Below are 26,123 nucleotides of genomic sequence, written 5' to 3' on the forward strand. Positions count from 1 at the left end.
TTTATGTTGTTGTTTGTTTTTCTTTTATATGTATCATACATCTACGCACATGGATGTAGACTAGTAATATACTGTCATTATTGGTATTACCATTTGTTAACTATTATTGTTTTGTTAATTACCATCAGAATACATAGGTGGGGGGGGTTGTTGTTCAAGGGTGACCCACAATACCATGCTGTATGCTGTAAAAGAGATGTGTTAAAAGTTAAAAATCAATAGATATGTTTATGTGCATTGGTCAATTCCATCTTTTATTGAAATATTTAAAACCACAAATAAAGACTGAAGTTCAGACTATCATCTAGAATATGCTTCATGACTTTAAAAATGTGATAAGATGTTAAAATGAAACAACAAAAAGTTTACCAGGAAACCAAACCAGGAAATCTGACAAAATATACAAAAGGACTGATGAGTTCATTGTAAACAGTCTAAAAACAGGCACATGTATGAAATAAGTGATGTGAAAGAATATGTACAAAAATGAAAGGTGTCAACAGCGTGTTGAGAAAAATGTTATTTTTCTTCCACATACATTTGTGGTCTTACATCAGTCCTTTATTAAAAAGCCTACAGATGGAGGAAACCGTCCATGTCAACACTACAACTATTAAAAATTGTTCCATACCACAGTTTAATGTGACTGTGCTTCCCTTTGAGTGTTTCTTAAAACTGCATAAACTAAGCAACAGCTCAAGATAGAAATGAAAAAAAAAGTGCTGCTAGGAATCATGGGGGAAAAAAAAAAAAAACCTTTATGCAATCAAATGTGAGACAAGACCAAGGCATTACAACCATAAAATCCTCCTTGGTAAAATCTGTTCATTTCATACTTCTATCTATACAAAGCCTGGGTGGGTAAAAAAACTGAAGTATTCTTTCTCTCAAATTCTACTCAAATGGATCGGTCTTTGAGCAGTGGTCTTATCCAGGACAGGCAGAAGTCTCTTCAGGGTTTGCCATCTGTCTGGCAGAGGCGCGTCTGCAGCTCTACTGCCACACGTCTCATCATGCCTCCTAACTGATCGTGCATCTGAATGAGCTGCTGTGGTGAGGAGTAGCTGAGTTCTAATGGCGTCATCCTGCAGGTCAGGGCCTCCACCTGTGACAGCAGCCCTTCAGGGTGCAGCTGTCCTTCAGGTTTCTGCTCTACAGTCAGTGTATCAGCGGGCTGACTCCCAGAATCGTTTTGCTCCAGTTTCCCATCTGCAGGACCAGACTCGTCCACCAGCTCTGTTGCTGCAGACAGACAGAAAGATGACATTGATGATGACAAGATGATATTTAAAAGGAAAAGTTATTTTGAGAAATACATTTACTCATGGAGTTGGATAACAGCATCAATACCACTTTTATATCTATGCAGCAAATACGAAGCAAGGAGACAGTGACTGGAAACCAAGTCACCCACTGCTTCCTCATGGGGGAATTAATGGATCTCTGTAGACTGAGTCTGGTTCTGACCTGCTCTATATGGAAAAAGTCCTGAGACTACTTCTGTTGTGAGTTGGCACGATATAAATAAAACTGAAACAAGAGCAAACAGCTAGCTTGTTTCTGTTCAAAGATGACAAAATCTACCTACAAGCACCTCAAACTCACTAATCAGCACATTATATTTAATTTGTTTGGTCTTTCCAGAAACACAAGGGGAAAATGCAACCAGCTGAGATTAAGTGATAAGCCTTATGCTGTACAGTTGGACAAGTGTTCCTTTCATCAAATTCTGCACTTTTTTCTCCAAACATACCTTTGTCCATTCTGGCCAAAAAGTTCTATTTTAACTTTTTAAAATGCAGCAGGCATCTTTGGAGGTTCTTTTGGAAATGTCTGAGGCTGAATGTTGAAGTAAGGACACAGGAAACATTTTCTCCTGACAACTCTTAAATGAAGGTCATATTTGTGCAGACGTCGCTGCACTGAATCTGATTTGCCTTTCTAGCAATTCAACGGGCACTTCTCTCTTAAAGTTTCACATTTATTTTTTATATTGATTTACAATTTGAGTCACAGCATGCAAACCCAGCAGCACTGAATATGGTGGAATTTTTAATCACTTTTGCAAGCAGAGAAAAAAACAACAAAAAAACCCTGCTTTATTACACCGAGATTTTACACACCGAGTGTCTCGCCGGAGGTCTTATCCTCCTCATCCTGGTTTTGATGAGCACTGGTCTCCTCCAGTTCAGAGGTCATCATCTCCGTTTCATCAAAACTCTTCAACTCATCGCCACCTCGTCCTTTACGCTAGAAGAGAATTGTTCAGATGTAACATAAAGACATTCGCTTTCATATATTTGTGTGAAATCGATGTTATTTATTCCATGCTCTTTGCCGTGCATACCTGTTGTTCATAGATTTTAAGTGCCTTTTTGACATTGGAGATTTTTGGGGAGCGAATTGGCAGAGTCTTGATTTCACTGGGAGTAAGAGCACTGAGGTCACCGACTGTTTTGATGTTTCTTGCTCGAACAAGCTGCCCGAAACCACGAGACCTACGAGGAGAATCAGCAGTAGTAAAAACTAGAAGCACCTAGTTAGACAATCCAAAATGTTTTCATTTAGAGACTAAAATGACCAACTACATGACATTTGTTCTTTTCATGAACACTGTGCTGTACTCACCACATGTTGGATGATATTTGAGGCAGCACAGCTTCTACAGGTGCGGAGCAGCCAACCAGGGCAGGGTAGATACAGTCTCTGGAGACAGGCCGTGGCTCCTGGTTCATTTCAGAAATCTGGGAAAAAAGTGTTGCATCTACAATTAGGCCTAATAGCCTGTAGTGCAGCTTTTAATGATTTCAGTTTGGGTTACAATTAATCAACATGTTTATATTAAAACAGAATCAAATGGCAACGTGTATAGTGAACAGTGTTCCTCGCAATGATGTACCTACAGAAAATTATCATCCAACTCTGTAGCTCTGAAGGATTTTAGCCACCCACTCACAATTATGAGTTTACAGCACATTAAACAGGAAAGTGCTGCAATTTTACACATCAAAGTCAGTCTTGGTGGGTTCTTGTATAAATGTGAGAGGCTGTAGAAGCCTTTCATGGGTCCAGAGGGAGCTGCACTAGTCTAAGCATTAGGGAGTCTGGTTGTGCTGCACTGGGTTATGGTTTTTTTTTTTAACTGTACATTGTGAGTCTGTCAGTGTTATAGGAGTGAAATGCTGAATCAGTTACTCTTCAAGTAATTTCCATAACCATTTCAGTCCATCATTCTTGTGTATTCTTTGCTAAAATGTTAGCCAGGACTTTGCCTGTCAGCTTGTTTGATTCCTCTTGCACCATGCCAAGAAAAAATACAGTGATAATGAATGTCCACTTCTCATTTGTGTGCATACCAGGCATTTCTTGGAGCTCTTGTAACCTGGACTGTGTAGATTTCTGGGACTCAGGATCACCAAGCCCTTTGTAGGAGTGGTGACATACTAGAATAAGTGGCAGAAGGATGCCATGTTAGATCAAAGCAGACCAGTTGAATAAGCACTTCGGATCATGTTAATCAGAAATATGGCAATTAAGAACAATGCTGGCCTCACTGATACCTTTGGCTGTGAGATGCTGCTAATTTTGGATCTTCTGGGGGAGCTGGTTCTGATAGCAGGGCTGCGACGATCGATGTCGTCTGCTGTTTCCTGCTGCTGGATTGGATCAGCAAAAGATACACGCCTGGACTGCAAAGTTAACGGAGAAACTGAAGTTACTTTCACCTGCGTTACAAACAAATATAAGTTCCAGTTTTGGTAGTGGATCCTGTTTATTTTGCATTTTGGCCAAGTAGATTTTACAAGTGCTTGGTCACTTACTTTGACAAGAGGTGAGGGGGTGTCATCCTCTAGTGGCCTCTTCTGGCTCTTCTTAAGAATACTGGTTGATGGGGAGGCTGAAGGAGACCAGTTTCCTCTGGTCCTGCCACTGCTGGGGCTTTGGCCAACATCTGGCCCCATTACAGACTCCAGGTCCTTCTGCTTTGCTGGAGAACCTTGGAACACAACATCTTTGCTTGTCGATTCTGATAACACTGAAGCATTACCAGCATCAGGCAGATCAGCTTCCAAATTTTTCTCAGAATTGGTGGTATGAGTTTCCTTTTCATCCCAACACTCCATGATCTGGATTTTGCCTTCTTTACTGTTCTCTTGCAGAGGTGTGATGTCATCTCTGGCACTGGTCTCTGTGTGCTGGTTTGGTGATGTGTCTTCTTCAGTGGAGGCAGAGCTTTCCTCCTCCTTTGAAAAACCATTTATGACATTTGGACACTCCATCTGGTTTTGTTCAAAAGAGATACTGTGACTGTGTTCAGCCAGGTCCTCCACTGGAATAACTGGATGCTCTTCGAGGTTTGAATCTGAATCATTGCTTTGCTTTTCTTTAACAGTTTCACCAGGCTCAGACACTTCTTCAGCTTTCTCCTCTGAAGACTCTGAGACCTGCAGTTTCTCCGTTGTCTCATCAGGAGATGAAGGCGTGTCCACAGCAGATAACACAGACGAGTCATAGGGCAACTTCTCATGAGTCTGTTCAGTGCTGATCTCCACGGTTTCAAGCATTTCAGCAGATTGCAACTCCCCAGTGTCACTTCTTTGTAAAGATGTATTACCAACATTTGTTTTAGACTCCTCTTGTGTTTGCTCCTCCTTGCAGGGTGACACCCTGAGCACTTCACTCTTCTTTGTGTTTTCTGTGTCAGTTTTCTCTACATCAGCCTCTATTTCCATTGGTGATTCCTTGTTACTTTGCTCCTCAATGTTTGGCGTCACCTGGAGTGATTCAGAACCCTGCAAATCTTGGGTTTTCTGTGAGTTCTCTAAATCTGTTGCATTTTCACCTTCTATGCTTTGTGTATGTGCCTTTTGAGAAGAATCTAAATCATTCTTCACCACATCATTATTCATTTTGTTTTCTTTAGATTCGAGGGTGAGAGGACTTTGAAGAGATGACCGAGGTTTCCTCCCTCTCTTTTTTGGCATTGGAGAAATTTCTTTGACCTCCGAGGATTCAGACTCTGAAAACTCTATATTGGCTACTAATGCTTGAGAAGATCTTCGTCTTGAGTACCTGCCCCTGCCTTGGGAGGACTCTGTTGATCCTGCAATATTTAGTGACTGAGAACTCTCTGGGGTTGACTTCAACTGCTCCTCTTGGACCTTGCTCCTCCTTTTCCTACCTCCAATTGTGGCCTCTGCATGACTGACAGCTGCCTGGGCATTGGACCTACTCTGCCTTTGTAATGAACCCTTATTTTCACCTTTATTTTCAGACTCTGCTGCCTCAGAAGATGCTTTGCTTCTTCTGGATCTACGCAGAGACTGACTATCAGAAGACGAGGGTGTAATAATTTGAGAGTCCTCTTGAATAAAGTCATCATCTGTACTTTCTCCTGTCTTGTGTTTATCTTTGACCTCTGAGTCATTCATCAACTTGTTTGTTATGGTTGTTCTATCTTGGGACTCTACATTAGTTAAAGAAACAACAATCAGAGAATCTTTTTCTTTTTTGGTATTTTCTATATGCTCAAACTCTTGAGACTGGCCACCAGTTTGAGGAGAACAAGTGACCATTTGAGAATCATTCTTTGGCTCATCATTATCCTTTTCAATATGTTCTGCAAGCTCAAACTCTTGGGATGTGCCATCAATTTGAGAGGAAGGAGTGATCATTTGAGAACCGTTCTCTGGCTTATCACCCTCCTTTTCTGCCTGTTCTACAAGCTTAAGCTCATGTTTGGGAGTTTGGCTGGACTCTTCTTTGTCAAGCAAAACCCTTTTCTTCATTCTACTTTCCTCCTTGGTCTCCAGTGATGATCTGCTCCGCCGACTGTGCCTACCCTGTGACTGGCTTTCAGAATCAGATTGTGTGCCTGACAGCAAGTCAGTTTGGCTGGACTCAAGCTCTCTGGTGCTTCTCCTTCTGTGTTCAGGTTTATCAAGGGACACCTCTGAAATGCTGCATGTTTGTCTGACCTTCTTGTGTGGTCTACCCTTAGTGTTGGTTTGGCTTGACTCACTCTTGTCCCTCTGAGCCCTCGTTCGCAATCTGTCACTGCCACTGTCCTCTTCAGCAGCCTGCTTACTTCTCCTAGTAGGTCTGCTTTGCATTGAGTCTGATTTCGGAGAATCACTTTTAGGTTCCTCTTGAGAACGTCTCCTTTTGTGCATCATGTATTTGTCTTCCCGTGGCTCAGGGTCTTCTCCAGGACGCAGAGGTCTGACTCTGCTGCGTCCAGAACGTCTGGGTTCACCTGGAGAGGTCTGGGTCAGAGAGGACTGAGAATCATCCAGGCTCTGTTCTGATTCACCTTCTTGGCATGATGGTTTCAGTTCCTCTAATGTGGAAGCCATTTTTTTACTCTGCTTTTCCTCCACTTCAGACTGGGAGTCAGGGATAACATCTTCATCCTCTGTTGTGTCACTTGGCATTCTTTTAGTCAGCCTTACTGGCCTGCATTTTGTCCCTGAGTCCTTTGGTCTCAAAGGGGACTCAGGGGCACTGTTCACAGGAGACTGCAAGTTAAGTTTTCCTGACTGAGAGGACTGGGAATCCTGATAGATTGGACAAATGGATGTCTGGGAAGGTGTGTTAGACTGGTCTTGGCTGTTGGAGGTCTTTATGAGGGGACCTGTGAATGTAGACACACTGCTGGGGCTGGCAGGCTTTCCCTCAGCATACTTCTCCAGAGTGATAAAGGACTGACGGCGACTGTTGGGTTTCTGGGGAGTCCCTGAGACCAAATCTGAAGTGCAAGATGTGTTAGGACTTGTGCCTTTAGACTGCACGTCCAAGACTTCTGCCTCATCATCACTCTTGGCATCATCCTCCATAGAAACATCTGCTGATTCAGGGACCATCTCTTCCTGCTCATGGTTTCCTGTCATGTTCTCTAGTGCTTGTGGGCTGGCATTGTCTTCAGTCTCTTTTGTTAGAACTTCAGTCTCTTCCTCTTTTTCCACATCTTCCTGAGGAACCTGGAGGAAACCAAATGCAAGTAACTAAATCTATCTGCAAAGATAAATAGAAAGATGTTCGATAAAGGCAAACAAAAGATGCTGTCCAAGGGTGAATTATGTAGAAAATGCAAGTTCAGTGCCCTGTAAAATTACACTTTACAAGAAAATGGAGAAATCTCATTGCAAAGCATTAGTGAATGCTTCTTTATACATTTTCAGTTATAGTGACAAAGAGATGATTTCTATTTTCTTTTAAAACAAGAACTAGTCTTAAATGGCTCAAATTATTTCAAATCCACACAGGCATTTATGGATGAAGATGTTTCAGTGCTTCCAAAATCATTGAAGAAAAAAAAAAAAAAAAAGAATATTCTCAGCAATGGAAACTGGTATGAAAGAGTGAAGCCTTGTAGGGTGAGAAATAATAAGGCAATATACCATGGATATGGTCTTATTATACATAAATACACTAGTGCCACTACTGCAGTCGGTTATCTTCTTATAATGAAGTAGATGTGTTTTCTTCTTTTCCTTTAACCATGTGCAGTCTGGTTTCACTTTGTGACAGTTTAGAGTTACAGCAGTAGCTACCATTTAAGTCCCAAAGGTCAAGACTTTGTCAACCCCTAAGCAGAGGTCATCATATTAATTATGCAAAAACCTGCAGCTCCATGAAAAGTTACAGCATACAATTACAATTTGTCATTTGGCAGACGCTTTTATCCAAAGCAATGTACATATGAGATTTTCATACATCACAAGCAAGGTTCTAGACAGGAGAGAACAACAACAGTAAGTGCCCTGATGCAACTTTCTGGTCCAATTCTGGACATAGGTGCTACGAGGCAGTGCTATGAAGTACTGCACAGAGTGAGCAGAGTGTTTTGTTTTGTTTTGTTTTTTCTTTAAGAAAGAAGGTGTTCAGCAAAGAGCTTGGTCTTTAGTCTTTTTCTAAAGACAGACAGGGACTATCAGAACCCAGTATAACTTCATTTCGAATCTGTGTGAAAGAGCACACTATCAAGCTAATGTGCTGATGCTTTATTGTCTTGCATTGGAATCCATTTAAATTGTAGGCAAACTTCATAAAACCTATCTGACCAGGATGTTTCCTGGATGGGTCATGGCGAAGCACATATTCTGGGCATGTCCAGCTGCAAAGCAACACTGGAGCAGAGATTACATATCAGGCCTTGAACAGCTCAGGATCCTACAGAAGAGCTGCAGGGCATGGTTGGAGAGTATAAGTATTTTGCCACTGTACAGTAACTTTTCTGGATGTTGATTATTATTAAATTGTGAATAATTCCATGTCTGATACTAATTTTCCCAGCATGTCCTGAAAAAGTCCTTTGGAATGTACAGACCTCTGCTAAGGTCATCAGGTTGTGCAATACTGACAAATGTCTGATTCTGAAGAGCCAGCACAATCCTGCCTTGAATTAGTGCTCCTAACTATTTCTGTAGTAAAACTTTTTAACTTGGAAATCTTACTGTTAATTTAGCACTGAAACTCTTTTTGAGGTGTCTGCATAGTGTTGTTAGTAACAACATACAAGGAGTTTTTGTTTTATTCATACTCACTTTGGCAGAATGAAAACAGGACATACAAGCTCCCAGCGGAATCTTTTTGGGCATGATTAATTATTCCCTACTTTTTATGCCTGTGATGGAGATATGGATTTTATTACCTTGCAAGAAGCCTCTTTGATAACACTGTCAGCTTGTTCAGTTGTCAGTTGTTTGTCCCTGTAGAAAAAAAAGGTTTATTATATGATGACGTTTTTTGTTTTTTTGGGAGAGAAAGAGAGGATTTATTTTGATTCTGGTAGCAGACAATCAGAACTTACAAAGAATCTTCTTGGCTCTGTGTGTACTGGGAGAAAATTGTTGTATCGAGAGAAGCATCGAGATTGTTGTACATGGCAGGGATGTCAACCCTGTGCCAAAGAAAACAATAGCTCTACATAAGACTGACAACATGGATGTGTACAAAATGCATTTTGCAAACAGACAAAAGGAGAAATCTGACCTTTTAGTCCTTTTCACCTCCTTCTGGTGCTCCGTCAGAACTCGTTCCTTTGTCTCAGGAGGAATGAAGACAAAGCCGATGGAGGCCTCTTCCTCCAAAACTTCTCTCTGAGGAGGCTTTGGAGAGCCAAAGTCCAGTTTTGTCTGATGAAGGGACAACAATGGAAACCAGATATGCAATGGTGGGATGGTGAGCAATTAAAAACAAAGAAAAACCCAAACAAGTCTGAGGAGAAATCTATAATATAATATAATATAATATAATATAATATAATATAATATAATATAATATAATATAATATAATATAATAGCTGTCCTGAGAGAGAGAGAGAGAGAGAGAGAGAGAGAGAGAGAGAGAGAGAGAGAGAGAAAGAGAGAGAGAGAGAGAGCGATATGAGGTACTGGTACTGCACTAAGCTTACAGAAACTGGCTTAGAGGTCTTCATGGAGCTCTTGTCTTTCAGCTCAGCAGTCTTTCCCAGCAGTGAGTCTCTCTTCCCCACAGATGAAACCGGCATCCCACTAAGCTTGGTCTCCAACTGGGAACTTTCACTCTGAACATAAAAACAAGATGAGCCACAAATGACAATGACAGAGAGAACGGTGAATACAGCTGAACACTGGAGAGTTTGATACAACTCACTGAATACTGCCCACTAAGCTCATCAGGAACACAGACAGCCTCAAAACCAGGAAGAATGATTGGGGTCTTCTGCTTCACTTGACTCAGAATTGGCCTGCACAAAGAAAATGCAAAAGATTGATAAAATCACTTTAAGGCCACCTAAACGGATCTAATTCCCTGTATTGTTTGGTTTGTCATAAAATAAAAACTTTTATAGAGTTGTATTCGCATTGTAGTGAAATGTTACCATTATGAATTTACAGAGAGCCATAAAGCCCTACATGCAGAAAAAACTGACATCTGACTTCAGTGAAATTCTATGCTTCCTTGTACCATGTGCATCATCTCATCAAAATGAATACACATTTGGCCTTTTCCACTTGCCCAAAATGTGAACATAGCATTATATATGACCTGAAGATTCTCACCTGATCTCATCAGGGTAAGTAAGGCTGACTGAGTTGGCAAAGGTGGAGTTCCAGAACTGGGTGACTGACATACGGAGCTGCTTGTTCTTGTGAGGAAACAACACACAAAGCAGAGGACAAAGCAGAGCCAGGAGTTCTGCATTGTAAGCCAAAGCTGAGCGGGTCTGCAGGCAGCCGAGAATGTCACTGAGAAGCTTCTCCAACTACAGGAGGCAGAAGGGGGAAAAAAGCAGACAGTTATTGCTTTAAAATTCTACAAAAAAGTAAAATACTTAAAAACACTTTACACATTTAACCCACCTTCCCCAGAAGCTGCGAGGTGAATCTGGGAGGCTCACTGGCTGCTTGTTTGTAGAAGAGGGTGAGAGGTTGAATCAGAGAAGTCAAGGATTCCTTGACAGTGTCAGCGAGAGCAAGGTTGCTGAAGAGAGCAGACAGGATGGAGACCAGGGCCAATCCTGTGGCCTCAGCTGAAGCCTCGGGGCCCTCCAGATAGAGCTCTAGACATTGTACCAGCAGGGACTGGAAGGTGGATAGATTCCCTAGCAACTTATTTCTCTTTCTCATCCAGTTTACTGGAGTATGAGGCGCTGGAAGAAACAAGAGTGGAAAAAAATGAATTCTCCATTTAATCTTAGTATGAAGACTGGAATAAGGTGAACCGAAGATCTCTTACACTTCAGCTTTTGCTGAAACTGAGGAGTGTAAGGGGAGAAGTCCACACACTCCACCATGACTTGGAGGATACTGGCAAAGGCATTCAATGTTGACAGAACCTGGAAGATTAGAAGGCAGTGACATGTCACGCCAGGGTTGTTTTTAAAACAATTGTTTCTTTGTGCATGTTAAACACTTAAGTGCCTGCAGATGTAGATTTAATCGTTGGAACATTTTTTCTAATGATGACACAGTAGCAACCATCATAATTTTCAAACATTATTATTTTGAAAAGTCCTCAATGAGGATGAATTTCCTCAAATTAAAAAGCAAGTACTGATAAAATACAAAAAATTACAAACCACAGGATAAAAAATAATTCTATTTCCTTCAATATCTTTTCCAAAGAACTGTTGGCTTTAGTACTATTTCACCAGTATAGGAAAATAAATCTTTGTTTAGATGTTTAAATATCATTGTTGTTGCTGCTTCACTGTGAAGGCAGTTTTGCTCTACTCAACTTACCATTAGGGCATCTTTGTCTATTGTAGCTGTCATCTTGGCACAGAGCTCCTCGCAGCAGACATTCTCCTCAGCTGTGACAACCAGCGCAGAGCAGCGGGCAAACACTCTGTACAGCTTGGACCATGTGGACAGCATCGATTTCTGGGCCGCCTGAAGAAAATTAAAAACGATCACAATTAAGCCATTCCCTTTCGTCAAAGGGAAGCCAGGATTTTGGTCCAGTGGGGCTGCTTCATTGTCTTTAAGGGCAAACACTGATTCAAAATATGATGGTCATATAGGTAAAATAAAATCTTAAGATAAACAGACCTGCTGTAGTGGTGTGCCATGAAGCAGATGTGTTATGGGGAACAACAAGGCAGAGTGCATGGCACTAAAGTTGTGCTCCAGAGCATCACCTTGGTTGACTTCATTAGACTGTAAAAAGAAGTAAGAGAAAAGGTTACTCGTGTGAGATTTATTTAGTGCTCACTAACAACATTCCTCTGCTGTAAGTACCTGTGATCACTTCTGTGATCACAGCCTCATGCTCTGTGATCAGAATTTTATTCTAAGTGTAATATTATTTCTCCTTTCCATCAGGTTAGGTATATCGTCTAGTTACAGATTAGTTTATATTTTGTGTAAATGTTTGTGCTGAAAAAATACTTAAGTGACTTGAGAGTATTTCCCTGTATTTCTTCCAAACTGGAATTCCACATTCCTTATGTAAGGCAGTCCTTGCCACCACGAACTTCTTTTCAGAATTCAGTTATCAGTTGTGCTACAGCTACAAAATGACTTAGCCGGGACACTTAACTTGATGATCAGCATGAGTAAGCCTAAAATCCAAAATAAACTACAGATATTCAGCAATTATCCTGACCCCACTTCATTTTAATCACATCTTGTCCTCTTCTGTCCTCAGCAGAGGTGCTGACAGAATTTTTTTCTCTAAATAACAACAGTGGTAATCACTGTCACTGTCATGAGTGATGCCACTGCTTCTCTGCCTACCTGTATGATGGTGTCAGTGAGCGGGCTGACCATCACACTCCACATCCTCCACAGCTGCTCCTTGCTCTGCAGAGATCCAGCACTGCGTCCGATGGCCCCCAGCACCGCCTCCCCAAACGCCAGAGGGGAAGTGGGGCCCGACAAACCGCACTCCACCAGCGTTTGAAGGCACTGAAAAAACCTGCAGACAAAAGGCAACAAACAACATTGTATATATTAAGAAATACACAGAGTATGAACCACATCCATAAATCCAAATACCTCCAATGAACAAAAAACATGGGAAATATTTTATATAATTTAAAGGTGTATGAAGTTTGTCATTTTTTGGGATGGGGCAGTATTTAATAAATTAGTCTTGAACGAATAAAAACTTTTTCTTTTAAAATCAGAAAAAAAACACATGTATTGGTGGATTCATCTACATCTACGCTACCAGGGGGCATTAAACTATCATCATGACAACACTCTACCCAGGTTAAATGTGCTACTACTCCACATCAACCGGTATATTTAAGCATCACTCAATTATTCTCAGAAGCAATAGTCATGACATTTAAAAGTGCTTGAACACTTAAGCAATGGAAGCTATGATAACTACACTAGATTAAGAGGCAACCAGGCTTCAGTCTTAGTCACAAGTGAAAACTGATAACTTAATTGGGAAAATGTAAATACCACATTAGCAGCCCTTTCAAAAGGACTTTTCTTGTAACCATGGTAAGTTGAAACTAAAATATGTAAACTTGCATATCTAAAATCAGTACAGTCATACGACTTCCTGCCAGTCACTCAACCAAAGTTTGTGCTTTTCACCTGCAGGTCCATAGCAGTGATCCTGCAGGTCAATCGTTAAGCACAACTGCATCATGAATGCGTTAGCTGTCAGCCCATGGGGCTTCATGTTTACTCCTCTGTGTGTACTCTTCAGACTAAAACTAAAAGGTAAACATGAATCTTTTTAAATTACTCTTCAATTATATGCAAATCTGCAAGCACAGACTTCACAGTCAATATTATTGATGGCGACACCCGGGGACCAGTTGCTCTTTGTCACCATTGGTCAGGTGGTGATCTTCTTGCATGTTTTTAGTGGCGGGTTTTATTATGGAGGATACCCCAGGTGAATACGGGGAGAACATGCAAACTCCACACAGACAGGCCCCTTTTTTCCTCGAGTAGCAGGCACCGAGGGCATGGTGGGCAAGTTTATTGCAGACAATTCACCTTTGGGTGTTAGAGTATAATTAATTGTATATGTCTGTATGTAGGTTTCCATAGCCACAGCTCTCTTTGAGGAAAAAGTGTTGTTACAGATCTACCAGTTCTCCCTTTAAACCTCTGTCCCTGAGTGCTCCATAAAGACTTTCTCTATGAAGTTTGAGAAACTGTGTGTCGGTTGTCCCAGACAATTACTGGTACCCTTGAATGTGGACTGTGATATGGGGTCATCATATTTCTACAATTGGCTATATTTTCTTGCCATTGAAATTTATTATCATCATCAACTGGATTTAAAGATGTATGTCATTTATTCAGCCAAGTCCAAATGCCCTATCATACAATGTTTATGAAAGGGAAAAATGCTACACCCTTCCTACAAGTTTCATGGAAATTAGGCTGGTAGTTTTACAATAATCTTGCAGATAAAGAAAAAACAAACGTGACAGAAAAGATAAGGTCCTTGGCAGAGGTAACAAACAGACCAACCTCTCATCCTCTATGTAGGCTGAGAGCATGCTGCTGTTGTAGAGGAGAAGAATGAGGAACAGAGCCGGTGTTCCCTGACGAATGAAACACAAAGTTTAACCAATCCTGTTAATGAGCATTTCCTCAAATACTGAATATGAGTATGTGCAAAACAGTGGACCAAGAAGCACTCACATTTAGCACATCCATCTTGCCCACTTGATAGGAGGCAGAGCCAAGAACTCTCTGAGGAAGACCTTTGACTGTGGCCTCAAACAGAATCTGAGGGAAAAGATTTTACAGTCAAATCAAGAAGAGATATTTGGGTTTTAGCCATTTTACCCACAACTTCTAAAAACTGAAACAGAACATTAAAATTCAAAGAGTCACTGAAACAGGAACATAACAGACATTTTGTTCTAGGAATATTTTTGGTGTTTAGGGGACAAAGAAAATGACTTCTGAGACGCAAGTTTTGCAAAAGCTGCAACTTTAACAAAGACAATAAGATGTTTGATATTGTGTTAAAAATGCCTGATATGTTGAGTGTATATGAGTTTTCCTGTATTTGCCAACTATTACTTTTTTCTACTTTGGGTTTTCCAAAGGCACAATGAAATGTGACAAAATATGAAACTTAAAATGAGGTGAGATATAAAAAAGAATAAATAGATTTATTCTGTGTGTATCTACAGTAAGTAAAGTACATGAACGATGAGGCAAAGCACATGACACTTGAGGGTTTTGGATGGGTCTTACCAGGACTTTGTCTGCAGGCACAGCCTCTGAGGTGACGATGCTCTGCAGAGCCTGAAGCATCAGTGTCAGAACTTCACAGCCCTGACGATCCTTCTTACTGCCTACTGACAGTCAGGGGTGAGAGTCATCTCAAAAAGAAAATGCCAACATTGGAAACAAATTCTTGAAGAACAAAAAAGAGGAAACTTTTGAAAAAAATCTCTGTAGGTTTTGCTTTAGAGTAGGAAATGTGTCAAACTCAACAGACGCATCATCATTGGGGACAGACCCCTCAGTGCTTTTTTTCTCTTCACAGCAGTCCAGACCATGAGGTTCTGAACATTCAGACTTAAACTGATGACAGTGAGAGTGAGTCGGAGAGGAGGCAAGGATGAGGTTTCACAGTCCCTCGCCCAAATGACAGAACCCAGACCCATTCACAGTGCTCTATGTGGAGCTACAAGGTGGGAAATACAACTTTAAAATCCCACCCTGCTGAGCAGCAGCCACAATAACAGATGAAATGTTATCTATTAAGAAGGTAACATAAAGCAGTGGCAATATCATTCATTAGGACCAATTTTATTTGTCCCTTCATTTCATAGCTGATAATTAGTAAATAGCAGCATCCTGCTAATGACAAACATTTTCAAAAATGTATTGCAAAGTTCAATGATGAGTCTGACTCTACAGCTATCTTTGGAGTTCTAATAAGCCATTTATAAAGATGCAACATAGTACTGTGTGTTTAATGAGTGGACTGGCAGAATAAATAAAATTGTTTGCATTTGATAGAAGATGGAAGAGCATAATGTTAATTTGCATTTCTTTTGGAGTGCTCAGATTTTTGCCAATTGCTAAACAAGATGACTCAACATCCAAGTACTTACCAGACTCCATAGTTAAGTTGACGAAGCGGACAAGACTCGTCCATATGACAGCCAAAAGAGAATCTGCAGGAGTAGAACAAGTGGAACAGTAACTACATGCACTCAAAACAGCACGTTTTGGGATAGAGCTGTTTAGGGCAGGAAATCAGAGAACGTGCCCTACAGACACCACTGCAAAACACTTTTTACATGCAGCTGCAGCTGATCAGCAATCAGTAATCTCATTTCTTAACCCAGGCGTGCATACTATCAGTGACATGAAAAGGTCTTTAATGGAAATGAACACACTTGTACCTGAACATTTCAGCTGCTGTCAGACTATGAACACAATTGGTTTGGATGTAAAAACAAGTAGCTATGAGCCATGATCTTTCCTGTCAGCCCTCCGCAGCCTTGTCACAAAGACACTTAGTTTGCCTTAAACCATCCATCCATCCATTATCTATACCACCTATCCCTTTCGGGGTTGCGGGGGGCTGGAGCCTATCCCAGCTACAATGGGCGAGAGGCGGGGTACACCCTGAACCGGTCGCCAGCCGATTGCAGGGCCACATGAAAGGACAAACAAACATTCACACTCACACCTACGGACAATTTAGAGTCACCAATTAACCTAATGAGCATGTTTTTGGTCTGTGGGAGGAAGCCGGAGTACCCGGAGAGAACCCACGCATGCACGGGAAGAACATGCAAACTTCACACAGAAAGGCCCGACCCGGGGATCGAACCGGCAACCTTCTTGCTGTGAGGCACACGCGCTACCTGCTGCGCCACCGTGCAGCCCTGCCTTAAACCTTTATCCTTAAAAAAAAAAACTTCCTCATATACTTTAGGCATACAGTCCCATTGAGACCAACCTGAGCCCTGTGTGAAAAAATGCAAATGAAATAAAAAAGGAAAAAAACAATAACAAAAAAACACTGCTGCATTGTCCAGTTGACTGCATGCAACACTTTCCTGGTGGATTACTTTGTAACATGAACGCTGTGTTTCCACCATAGACCACACCACAACTGTGACAAAACATAAAACAATTGCTGCCATGATAACCACATTTGTAAAAGCCTGTATGAGGATTGTAAAGCCGCTGTGCAATGTTTTGGAGTCTGAGGCTTTGAATGCATTCATGTGTTACTCTAACTGGACTTCCTGGATCTAATTTGTCTGTCTGCTAAATCATAAAATTACTCCAGGAAGCCCACAACAAGGTTATTTTAGTGTATGTTAAAAGCAGTTTCATTCACTTAAAATCAACCCACTTGCTTCCAACACCATTCTTCTTATCAATCACATTTTTCACTAATTCTTTACTGTTGTGAAGTAACTCAAAGACAATTTTTCAGTACAGTCAAGAACAGCCCTTTAAATATTTGTGAACTCTGAGTATTTCTGCAAGCTTGACCTCCTGCAGTTTATCTGGAGGTCTTATCAATAAAAATGGAGCTGTAGAGGGTATTTCTGTTTAGAAACTACGCAGCCTGGACTCCTTCAGACAAAGGAAATTACACAACAGAGAAGAATCAATGGTGAATTTCAATCAATTCAGTTTTAGAAAACTGACATTTACCTGGAGCATCTTTGCCAATATTGGTGAATCCATCCTTGATGCTGGAGGTGAGCACAGCTGCATGTTTAGTGAAAGAGGAAGCACCAGAGAGGAGTGGGTGGGTCAAAGGCTCTGTGAAGAAAAGAGAATTTTGCTCATATGAGAAACATGTTGGAATTAAAGTAAAGTTTTTCTATTCATCTACCCAACATGAACATTTTGACCAATCACAACCATTGCATGGTGGGACAGAATTTCCTATTCTTTTCACTTCATTACTCAGTAGGACATTGTGTTCAGGCATCAATTTCTGCCCAGTCCATTAAAAGCAATATGTTCCTCCCTCCAACTTAATTTTCAGTCATTGTGGTAGCTGATACAATTCAACATCCATAGTTTTGATTTCTTCAGTATTGATCTACAATGTTGAAAACAATAAATATAAAGAAAAACTCACTGGATGAGAGAGAATGTTTGTCCAAACTTTAGTCTTGCGGTGCACAGGTATGTAATGTGTGGCTCTGACTCTCACCAAGATTTAGGATGAGTTTGTTCTTTGTTGCTGTGGCAACAACCTCTGGTCCCACAAAATAGTGAAGCAACATCTCCAGGCCCAGCAGCTGGATGGAGGCAAAGGTGGAGGGGATGTGGATGCTGGAGTTCAGACTCATCCGAGACGTATTAGCTGGGCTGTTGAAGCCTGGAGTGCCTGAAACAGGAAGGGAAGAAAAACTAAACAAAAGAAAAAACTAAGGATTAAAGGCTCTGTAAATGTCTTTGCTCTGATGAAACTTTAGTTTGTGTGTTAGGTGGTCAAATGCATCATTTATTGTAGGAGATTGACAGCCCTGGCAGGAGGGAGGTGGGTGTACAAACATACCAGTCTTGGATGAGGCTGGTGTAACTGCACCACTTTGACTGGTACACTGGAGCAGAGGAACAGACACCTGGAGAGAAACAAATACTGTTCACTCAGCCCACAATGTTTCACCCTGCAGAACACGTCAGAAAAACTGCCAGTGCAGCATATCTATCTGTGTATGTGCATGTAATAAAGTCAAATGACACAGCAAGCAAGTACTGAAGACAGCAATTGAAAAATATTTATTCAAGATCCTTTCTGTATGAAGAAACTAATCTCTCTCAGTGTTCAGGAGGGATTTAGGCCCATTCTTCCCCACAGACAGTCTATGAATCTTGAATCTTGCTCTTGCACTACTCTGACCAACTTCCTCTCTGCCTGGTTTGAAATCCTGCAGCAGCCCCTGTGTGTGGTCAGTTGATTATTCAGAGATGTTCCTTTCACTTACAGAAATAGTCCCAATGGTGCTGAAAGGAACATTTAGTTGAGTAATTCATCAGTAACTAGTGCCACCGCTATGTTGCACAGCAACACCATTGCGAAGGTCATGGAAAAGCCCTTTGCGTCTATCCAAAATGAGATATTTTTTGCGCAACAGCTTGGTCATTCCACTTCATTGTACATAACCTGTTTTATGGATTGGAATGTTACGATTTCTTTGTCTGTGTAGCTTTATTGAGTTAATACCAATGTCTGGTCTCAATGCCATGTGAATAACTGCACTGGAAATCATTTCAATGAAAAATACGTTGACATGATGAATACTTATTTGCCACACATGCTAGCATAAACTGGCTATCTGAGGGTTTCATGGAGGTCAAATGTGAGCCCTTTTAAGGCCTTTTCAATTGAAGACCAATTTATCATAAACAAAGGGGAAATCCATCATCCCCATGATGACAGGGGGCAGCAGCTCTTTCAATTACAGAAGGGTTCAGTTCCTTTATATTTTTTAGTCCTAAAGATACTCCACATGATGTGGGAACTGTGTGTTGTTTTGCTGGTGCAGACTGGCTGGGATAGGTGAATGAGACATCAGCAGAGAGAGCAAGAGGTGAATGTCTCACCTGATCAAAGTTGGGTGACAGGTTGGGCCCAAGTTGGACCACCAGGTACCACCAGACCTCCACCTTGGTGAGCAGTAGGGCCTCTGTCCTGACATGGATTGATGTGAGGGGCTGCATCAGGAGCTTCATACGTTTGCCACTGCACAGTATGTCTTCAAAAGAGATGTAAGAAATTAAAAGGCAGTCACTGTATGTAGCTAAATCTATGCTGAAAAACAGGATTAGTCTGAGAGAAAAAAAACTGGGAGCAGTGGCTCACCTGGATTGAGGGCAAAGTTATCTATGAGGCTCTTCCAGGCAATGAAAGCAATCTTCTTGATGGTAGGAGAGGAGCTGCGGAAACCAAGTTCCTCCAGATGCAGCAGAGAATTGATGAAAGGACCTCCTCTGTGCAGTAACTGTGTCAGAATTATGCAAATAAAGACTTTTACATCCATCCAAAACGAAGGTCTTGGTTCTCTTAAGCAAACTGCTCTGCATGTTATGAGGAATATGAATGCGCTCTACTAGCACTGAAACAATTAATCGATTAGTGGATTGACAAAAAAATTTATCTCTAAATATTTTGGAGAGCACATCGCAGTCTGGACTGAAGTTCCTCTTTGGGTGCACACTTTTTAGATTTAGATGTATTTAGATATACGTGTTAGACAGCTGCATAGCTCCATCTAATTCTAATACAAGCAAGTACTAAATATAAGATTAAATGTTTCTGATGCTCCTCTGCATCACTTTTAACTACACAGTGACTTTGTAGTGATGTTACTCTGCCTCACTGCACATTACAATTCTTTACTGACATTATTGATTTGTGGAGGAAAAGGCCTGGTTTCTATATGATGCATGTTCAGTCATACATTCATCAACAAATACTTCAGAGACAGAACAAGCGCACGCACATGCACACACTTTACCTTCCCGAGCAGTTTCACAAATAAGGGCCAAAGCTTCAGGACATTGGTTTCATTCTTGGACATGAAAAGTTTCTGGAGTTCTGGGATCAATTTCTATGAGGACAAGGAGAGGTATGTCAGTAGAGCTGCTTACACTGCTCAGTTCCTTTTTGTCTTGTCTTTTTCTGTATATAACTATCAATACATAATTATGAATATCAACTGATTTTGTCTAAATACAAGGGCTGAATGTTTCCATTCCTTTGAGCATCATAAAGCACTGCATGCACTTTGACACACAGAGATACTCACTGAGGACATCATCGGTTCAATGATGGCAGCCACCTCCATCTGTTTTTCCAGGAGAAGAGGCATGCCCATCTCCATGGCTGCTGCGGCCCGTAGACGCACCTTGGAGGCAGAGTGGACCACCAGTGGGATGACTAGCTTCGCCCACCATACCACTCTATCACCCATTTGGGCTGGCACTTGCTCCAGCATCCTATGCATACCGGGAAAAAGTACAACTAACTCTTCTAATCACAATCAATATACTTGAAAATGACATCTTTTTTTCAGCATGGACTAGAGTTGGGGGGTATCCAAATTTTGATACCGTCAAACTTTCTCCACATTTTCCCGGGGTATACGGTATTACCATGACTAATTAAAAATCACTTTGCAGGGCAGCGTGACATGTGCGCAGTTCAGACGGTCAATGCTCACGCTAAGACGCACCAGTCCAAACTTGGAGCATACCAGAATGACGGGGAGAAACTCAGTTAAAAGCCTCTACCAAGCACTGCCACCCAAACGAAACATAATTCATACCCCACGAAATATGTGCAATATGTGTAATTATATGTGCATGTAACAAAAGCACGAAAATAGCGCACGTCAAAGGTACGGCATCTGCTGATTTCACCACTTCACGCAGACCACAAAAGCCCGGTATCACATGAAAGCAGAGAGTCTGATGATCACAAAGATGTCTGCCTCCACACTGTGCGACGAAAACTCGGCAGGCTTGCAGCCAAAGATTAACAAAAAAAAACTTCGCTAAATTGTAAAGTCTGTTTTACCTTTGCTTTTTTGTGGTCAAAAGTTATATTCCAGCCCGAAAAAATGTTGCTTATGTCTCCTCCAATGACTCTGCGTTAGTTTGAGATCAATCACGAAGTCCTGTTTGTTTACATAAAAAGGAGAGGGTTTCTAGAGTGGAGGGAGCGCTCTTCATGCAATAACCTATCTCTGGGGTTACTTCCTTCTGGATCGTCATTGGTGTTTCTATGGTGAATTTGGGCGGGTCGCTGAGCTATTGACCGGTGTAACCACGCAGTTAGTTTCAGTGCTCTGTCTCATGAAAGAGCTGAGCACTCACATAGGACTCTGCTGAGCAGCCCGAAGTGTTATTTTACGGTTTTATTGGCATTTCATCCTTTTACAAGAGATAAGAACAATAGCAAGCAGAAAAAAGGCTGAAAAAGTGTTTTCAACAGAGGAGTTTCTCTGTGTGCTTGGACGAGATAATGGTACTCTGTCCAGACGCGCCCATATAAGCGCCTGGACATACCTGTTTTAAAACACCTGTAAAACTGCTCAGGTTCTTTTTGTAGCATGTACTTTTGCACAGTCACCTTTTTCTCGAGCAAAAATTAAACCAGATACATTGAATGGAGTGGACTTCATTTTTGTTATGACGATGCTACAATTATGTTAGACCCCTATAGACCTACAGTATATGCGCAGCATTTTTTTAATGACGGTAATGAAACTGATACCGTTGCTATTTTTAGATATCGCGGGATACCTTATTACCGGATTACCGCCCAATCCTAGCATGGACATCACAATATACACACATGTACAGTAGTTTTAAAGACACGGACGTACTAAATCGAGTCATAGTGGACAATCCCCTGCTGATTTTTATATATGATGATACAATGAATGAAGACAACAGAAAATACCAAAAAATGAATCTGGCTGAGAGAGAAAAAATGAGATCTGTGATTTGGGACCATTTTGGTTCCAAAATAAATATTATGGAGAGCAGAAATTGTTCCAACACAGGGTCATCTGCAGCATTTTAAAGCAGAAGTGGGCCTCTGTGGAAAAAACACCACTCAAGTTTAATAAGTATACTTCTATGAAACAGAAGATTATCCAATGGTGCTATCCAACCAGACTATCATGCAGAAACAGACTAAGCATTCCAGCTTGTTAAAGACACTACACTGCTTCAGACTTGAGCCTTTAAAAGGAGACATTCAATACCATGACACACCTACGTGACAGGTTGACGAATATTTCTCAGTCTCACGCTGACAGTTAAAACCTCAGGACTGACTCTTGCCATCGCTACCAAACTCAGTGACGCATTTTCTCATCTTAAGACAGACACTAGACAACAATCAACTCCAAGTTATGACTGATTTCTGATCCACTTCAGGCCATGTTTACATCCATAATGCTAGTAAATACGAGTAAAAAGGCCTTTTGTAAAAAACAAAACACATATTTTCTACTATTACATGTGAACAGTCCTGGTCAAAAAGCGGCAGAATGAGCCTTTAATACTGTCTTATGTATTGCAGAAACACAATTCCTGCTAAAAATATATATACCTCAATGGAAAACTAGTTCAGTATGTCGGATGTGTACTATTTTGCACGTTTATTTGTCGATCACAAACACGAAACTTGAAATCATCATCCAAGGATGATCTGATTCATGTCTTGTTTGCAAATCTAAATATTCCAATCTAATAACGCATTAATGTGAACTATTGTTCTTTTACCTGATAACAACGTTCAAGGCCTCATGCTCCATGACCACAGACTGGACGTCCTCTCTGCTCCACACACTCTCCAGCGTACTCAGTATAGACAACACCTGAGGGAGTGAAGCAACAAGGATCAGTACTCCAGCATCGTGACCCCTGTCAACCCTAAAAAAAACCACCAGTGCCCCATTTTCGCTCACTTTGTTGGAAACCACGTCTGGAGGAAAGCTCTGTTTGGAGATGACCCACAATGCTCTGGTGCATGTGTTCTTATCTGATGACTTTACCACCAGAGAGCAGAGTGCTGAGAGTATTTCTGCAGCAAAGGTTTCTAGATGACAAACAAAACACAATCACAATCAGCAGCTATTACATTCCCACAGAAATGAAACCCACCAGGTCAAGTGTGACATGATGATGATGCATAAAACATGTAAATCAATGTACCAGGCACTCCAGAGACAATGCGAGAATGGTACACACAAAACCCTAAAGCTTGCAAGGCAGCTTGGCTCAGCTCCGCATTTGGACTGTTCATGTGACCCTGGACACAACATGAGACAAGAACAGAATTAGGCATTATAGATATGCAGAACTTTCATATAAATATGGGAGATTTAGAGGCTCCTTCAGCTTTATATGTATTAATGATGTGCAAAAGACTCACCAATGTGGCTTTACCCAAACGAGAAAAGTGCTTTTCAACTGCAGGGAGGAACTGCCGGCCTTCTTCTCCACTGAGTCGACTGGAAAGGAAAAAGATATGATTTTCCTACTCATCTTCTAGTTGAGGCAAAACTTCTGTCACATCCTCTGACATATCCAGAGGATGGTCAGAGGCTAGCACTAGTAACGTACTTTGCAATGGTGAGGTAGGCATCTATCTGCTCAGACTGTCCAGCAGCGCTGTCCTCCAGTGCCTCCAGCAGGGTGAGGAAGCTGGAGCTGCTTGGAGGCCCCGCTGTCGCCATCATTATTACTCACCTCCTCAAGGCCTTCAAAAAAAGGGACAAAAGCAGGGGGGAGTTAAGAAAAGGGAGTACAGAAGCCATGTTGAAAGAAAGGGGGGAAAGAGGAGGAAGAGGCTGAACCAGGTCACTCTGTCCTGCTTCTTGCTGTAGAATCAAGCTGAGGGGAATGTCGTCACAGCCAGTATAGAGAGGAACAATGCTTAAAGAGAGCTTTAACTTTTTCAAGATGCAGGGTGAGTGTTACTTTAACAGCAGGCTTATAAAAACTGAAAACAACAATAAACTGGCAGAGAAATGTGCCTTAAAAAGTAGTACATCTATGCAGCTGCTGATGGTCATAAAGTGTGGAGTCATGGACAGCTTCATAGTTTAACAGGATGTTAACTAGTGAACTGATCAGGCAGACTGGCCTTATTGCTTGAAACATGACAATTAATTGGTTGCTAAAACAGTTGCAGATTTTTTTTGTCAACTGACTAATCAACTAATGGTCTCGGAACTAATCCACAGTATACATGAAAAAAGCTTCCTGTGCTGTTCCATTTATTTTCATGAGGTGAACTAACATACGTCACGGTACTGCTGATATTAATAAATAAGTGTTGACAGTGGCATTTGCTGTTAACTAACATTACCAAAGATCCACTGAAGTCTCAGATTCTGAGCTTGTGAACTGCATGGACAGAAAAAGGCACAGACACCTCACATGTTTGACTAAACCTCATAAAAAGGAGAGCGAGGGCTGCATTAAATCTACGTTTAGCAACTTGCACGAACATGAATAGATGTTGGTGTATGATTGTGTTCACTTACTGTTGAAAAGTCACATTACCTTGCACACATTGAAATAATATCTTACTCAGACACACAGATGATTGTGGATTTGAGAAAAGAAACTCACTGGTATCAGATTAGCACTGTGGCACACCCTGATTTTGGGTATGGACTTTTGCAGTTCTAATGCAAACACCGATGTGTGTAGCCTATATTTTGTGATTAAGTTAAGCATGATTTTATCTCCTTAAACTAGCCAGTAGTTTGCATCAGTCATAATGACTCGGAATAAGCAGATAAACAGACGCATGGAGTGACATGCTAGGCTGCGTTAACCCCCAGCTGTAAACACAGGGTAGCTAAAGATTGTACAAAAGGTTGTGACTGCACAGAGGTGTATAAACAGGTAAGATTAGCGGCCGATGTAAACACCGTCTCTGAGACTGATATGATGTGATTACTGTGTATGCTGAATGCTAAGAGGCCAGGAGTCCCAGTTAGCAGCTTCGTCTCGGACACCCAAGAGGGATCAAAACAAGTCAATCTTTGTCAATAAGACCAGTGAACAGAAAACACTCGACTCATGATCATATCAGAAATGTAACCAATCCGGGACCAAATCATTGAAAGCATCTTGTTAGACTGCACTGAACCTCGTGCGGAGACACTGCAAGCATCCTGCTAACGTTACATAGCTTTCACAAGTTAGCAGCGCTAGCAGGACGCGTTCCGAGTCTGCAGCGAGGAAGGTTTCCTGCCTACAAGGTGGACTCCACGACTGCTACTACCGCGGTGACACAACCTCAACCCCGGGCTCACCTGTCCGCGACAAGGTGCTTCTTCAGACTAACCAACAAGCAAAGAAACAAAGCTAGCGAACAGATATTTACACTTGCTTGTTTGACCCAACACACAGCATCCGACACTGGCCACACTAACTGCTCACCTCGGAGTTCAGGGCGAAATGCAAGAAGCAGTAATGTCACAGACACACCATCAAAGTCAGCAAACGCACCGTCCGTGCACTCCACCTGAGATGTCGGTAACTCTGTACCCACTGTTTATGCTCAGTATTTTCGCTACCTTGTCCTGTTGCGCTTTCACTCGCGCTGTTACCCCGCGAAACTGCTGGCGCCAAACCACCACGCCGACGTACAAAATTACCTTTGACCCTGCTGACGCCACGCGGCTCCGCCCATTTTACCTTTTGAGGAAAACACGGATACCGTGTCTAAACTGTCATATAGTACTATCACTGTTAATAATAATGAAACTAATAACAAGTCAAAGTCAAAGTGTTTTACATAGGACAATAAAGGCAGTAAGAAATATATTAAATGCAACAGAAGAATAAATTGGAATAAAAAAGTATATCACAATCATGCATTCCCCTCATTCCTCTTAGATGCTTCTTTTAACAGTTGGAGACTAAAAGGTATAGTTACTTCGAAAGATTTGTACAGCAAAAAACAATTTGCCTCGTTTGATCAGTTCTAAAACAATTTCTCTCTTCCCATAATGTACCAGATCCTTGCAGATTACGAATCATCTTTGTCAGTGTGCGCTGACTTTGAGTCTCTTCCTGAAGAAAGAATGGTTTATAAGCTTTAGTTGGGCCCACCTGAATCTTAAAAACTGGTCTCATTCTTTGTACATATATTTGCTGAACAAGGGGGAACTGGG

At 41.4% G+C, this 26,123-nt stretch overlaps 1 protein-coding gene across 1 annotated transcript; it reads right to left on the minus strand.

Moving 5' to 3' along the window:
- Positions 1–230: 230 nt before the first annotated feature.
- rif1 (replication timing regulatory factor 1) lies at positions 231–25,581 on the minus strand. The gene is made up of 35 exons (XM_070975749.1): positions 25,387–25,581; positions 23,554–23,690; positions 23,363–23,441; positions 23,143–23,239; positions 22,896–23,026; positions 22,711–22,805; positions 20,223–20,412; positions 19,932–20,024; positions 19,277–19,415; positions 19,018–19,169; positions 17,969–18,035; positions 17,621–17,797; positions 17,110–17,220; positions 15,543–15,605; positions 14,674–14,774; positions 14,110–14,196; positions 13,936–14,009; positions 12,226–12,406; positions 11,539–11,646; positions 11,230–11,379; positions 10,724–10,823; positions 10,348–10,637; positions 10,048–10,250; positions 9,638–9,731; positions 9,417–9,548; positions 8,995–9,137; positions 8,813–8,902; positions 8,654–8,711; positions 3,822–6,980; positions 3,561–3,689; positions 3,357–3,443; positions 2,629–2,744; positions 2,348–2,498; positions 2,124–2,250; positions 231–1,242 (listed from the first exon to the last, which is right to left on the minus strand). Exons 2-35 carry the CDS (start codon positions 23,667–23,669, stop codon positions 953–955), a joined length of 7,380 nt encoding a protein of 2,459 aa, XP_070831850.1. The 5' UTR covers positions 23,670–23,690; positions 25,387–25,581; the 3' UTR covers positions 231–952.
- Between the last annotated feature and the right edge of the window lie 542 nt (positions 25,582–26,123).

Source organism: Chaetodon trifascialis, chromosome 12, assembly GCF_039877785.1.
Source record: "Chaetodon trifascialis isolate fChaTrf1 chromosome 12, fChaTrf1.hap1, whole genome shotgun sequence".
Taxonomy (NCBI): domain Eukaryota; kingdom Metazoa; phylum Chordata; class Actinopteri; order Chaetodontiformes; family Chaetodontidae; genus Chaetodon; species Chaetodon trifascialis.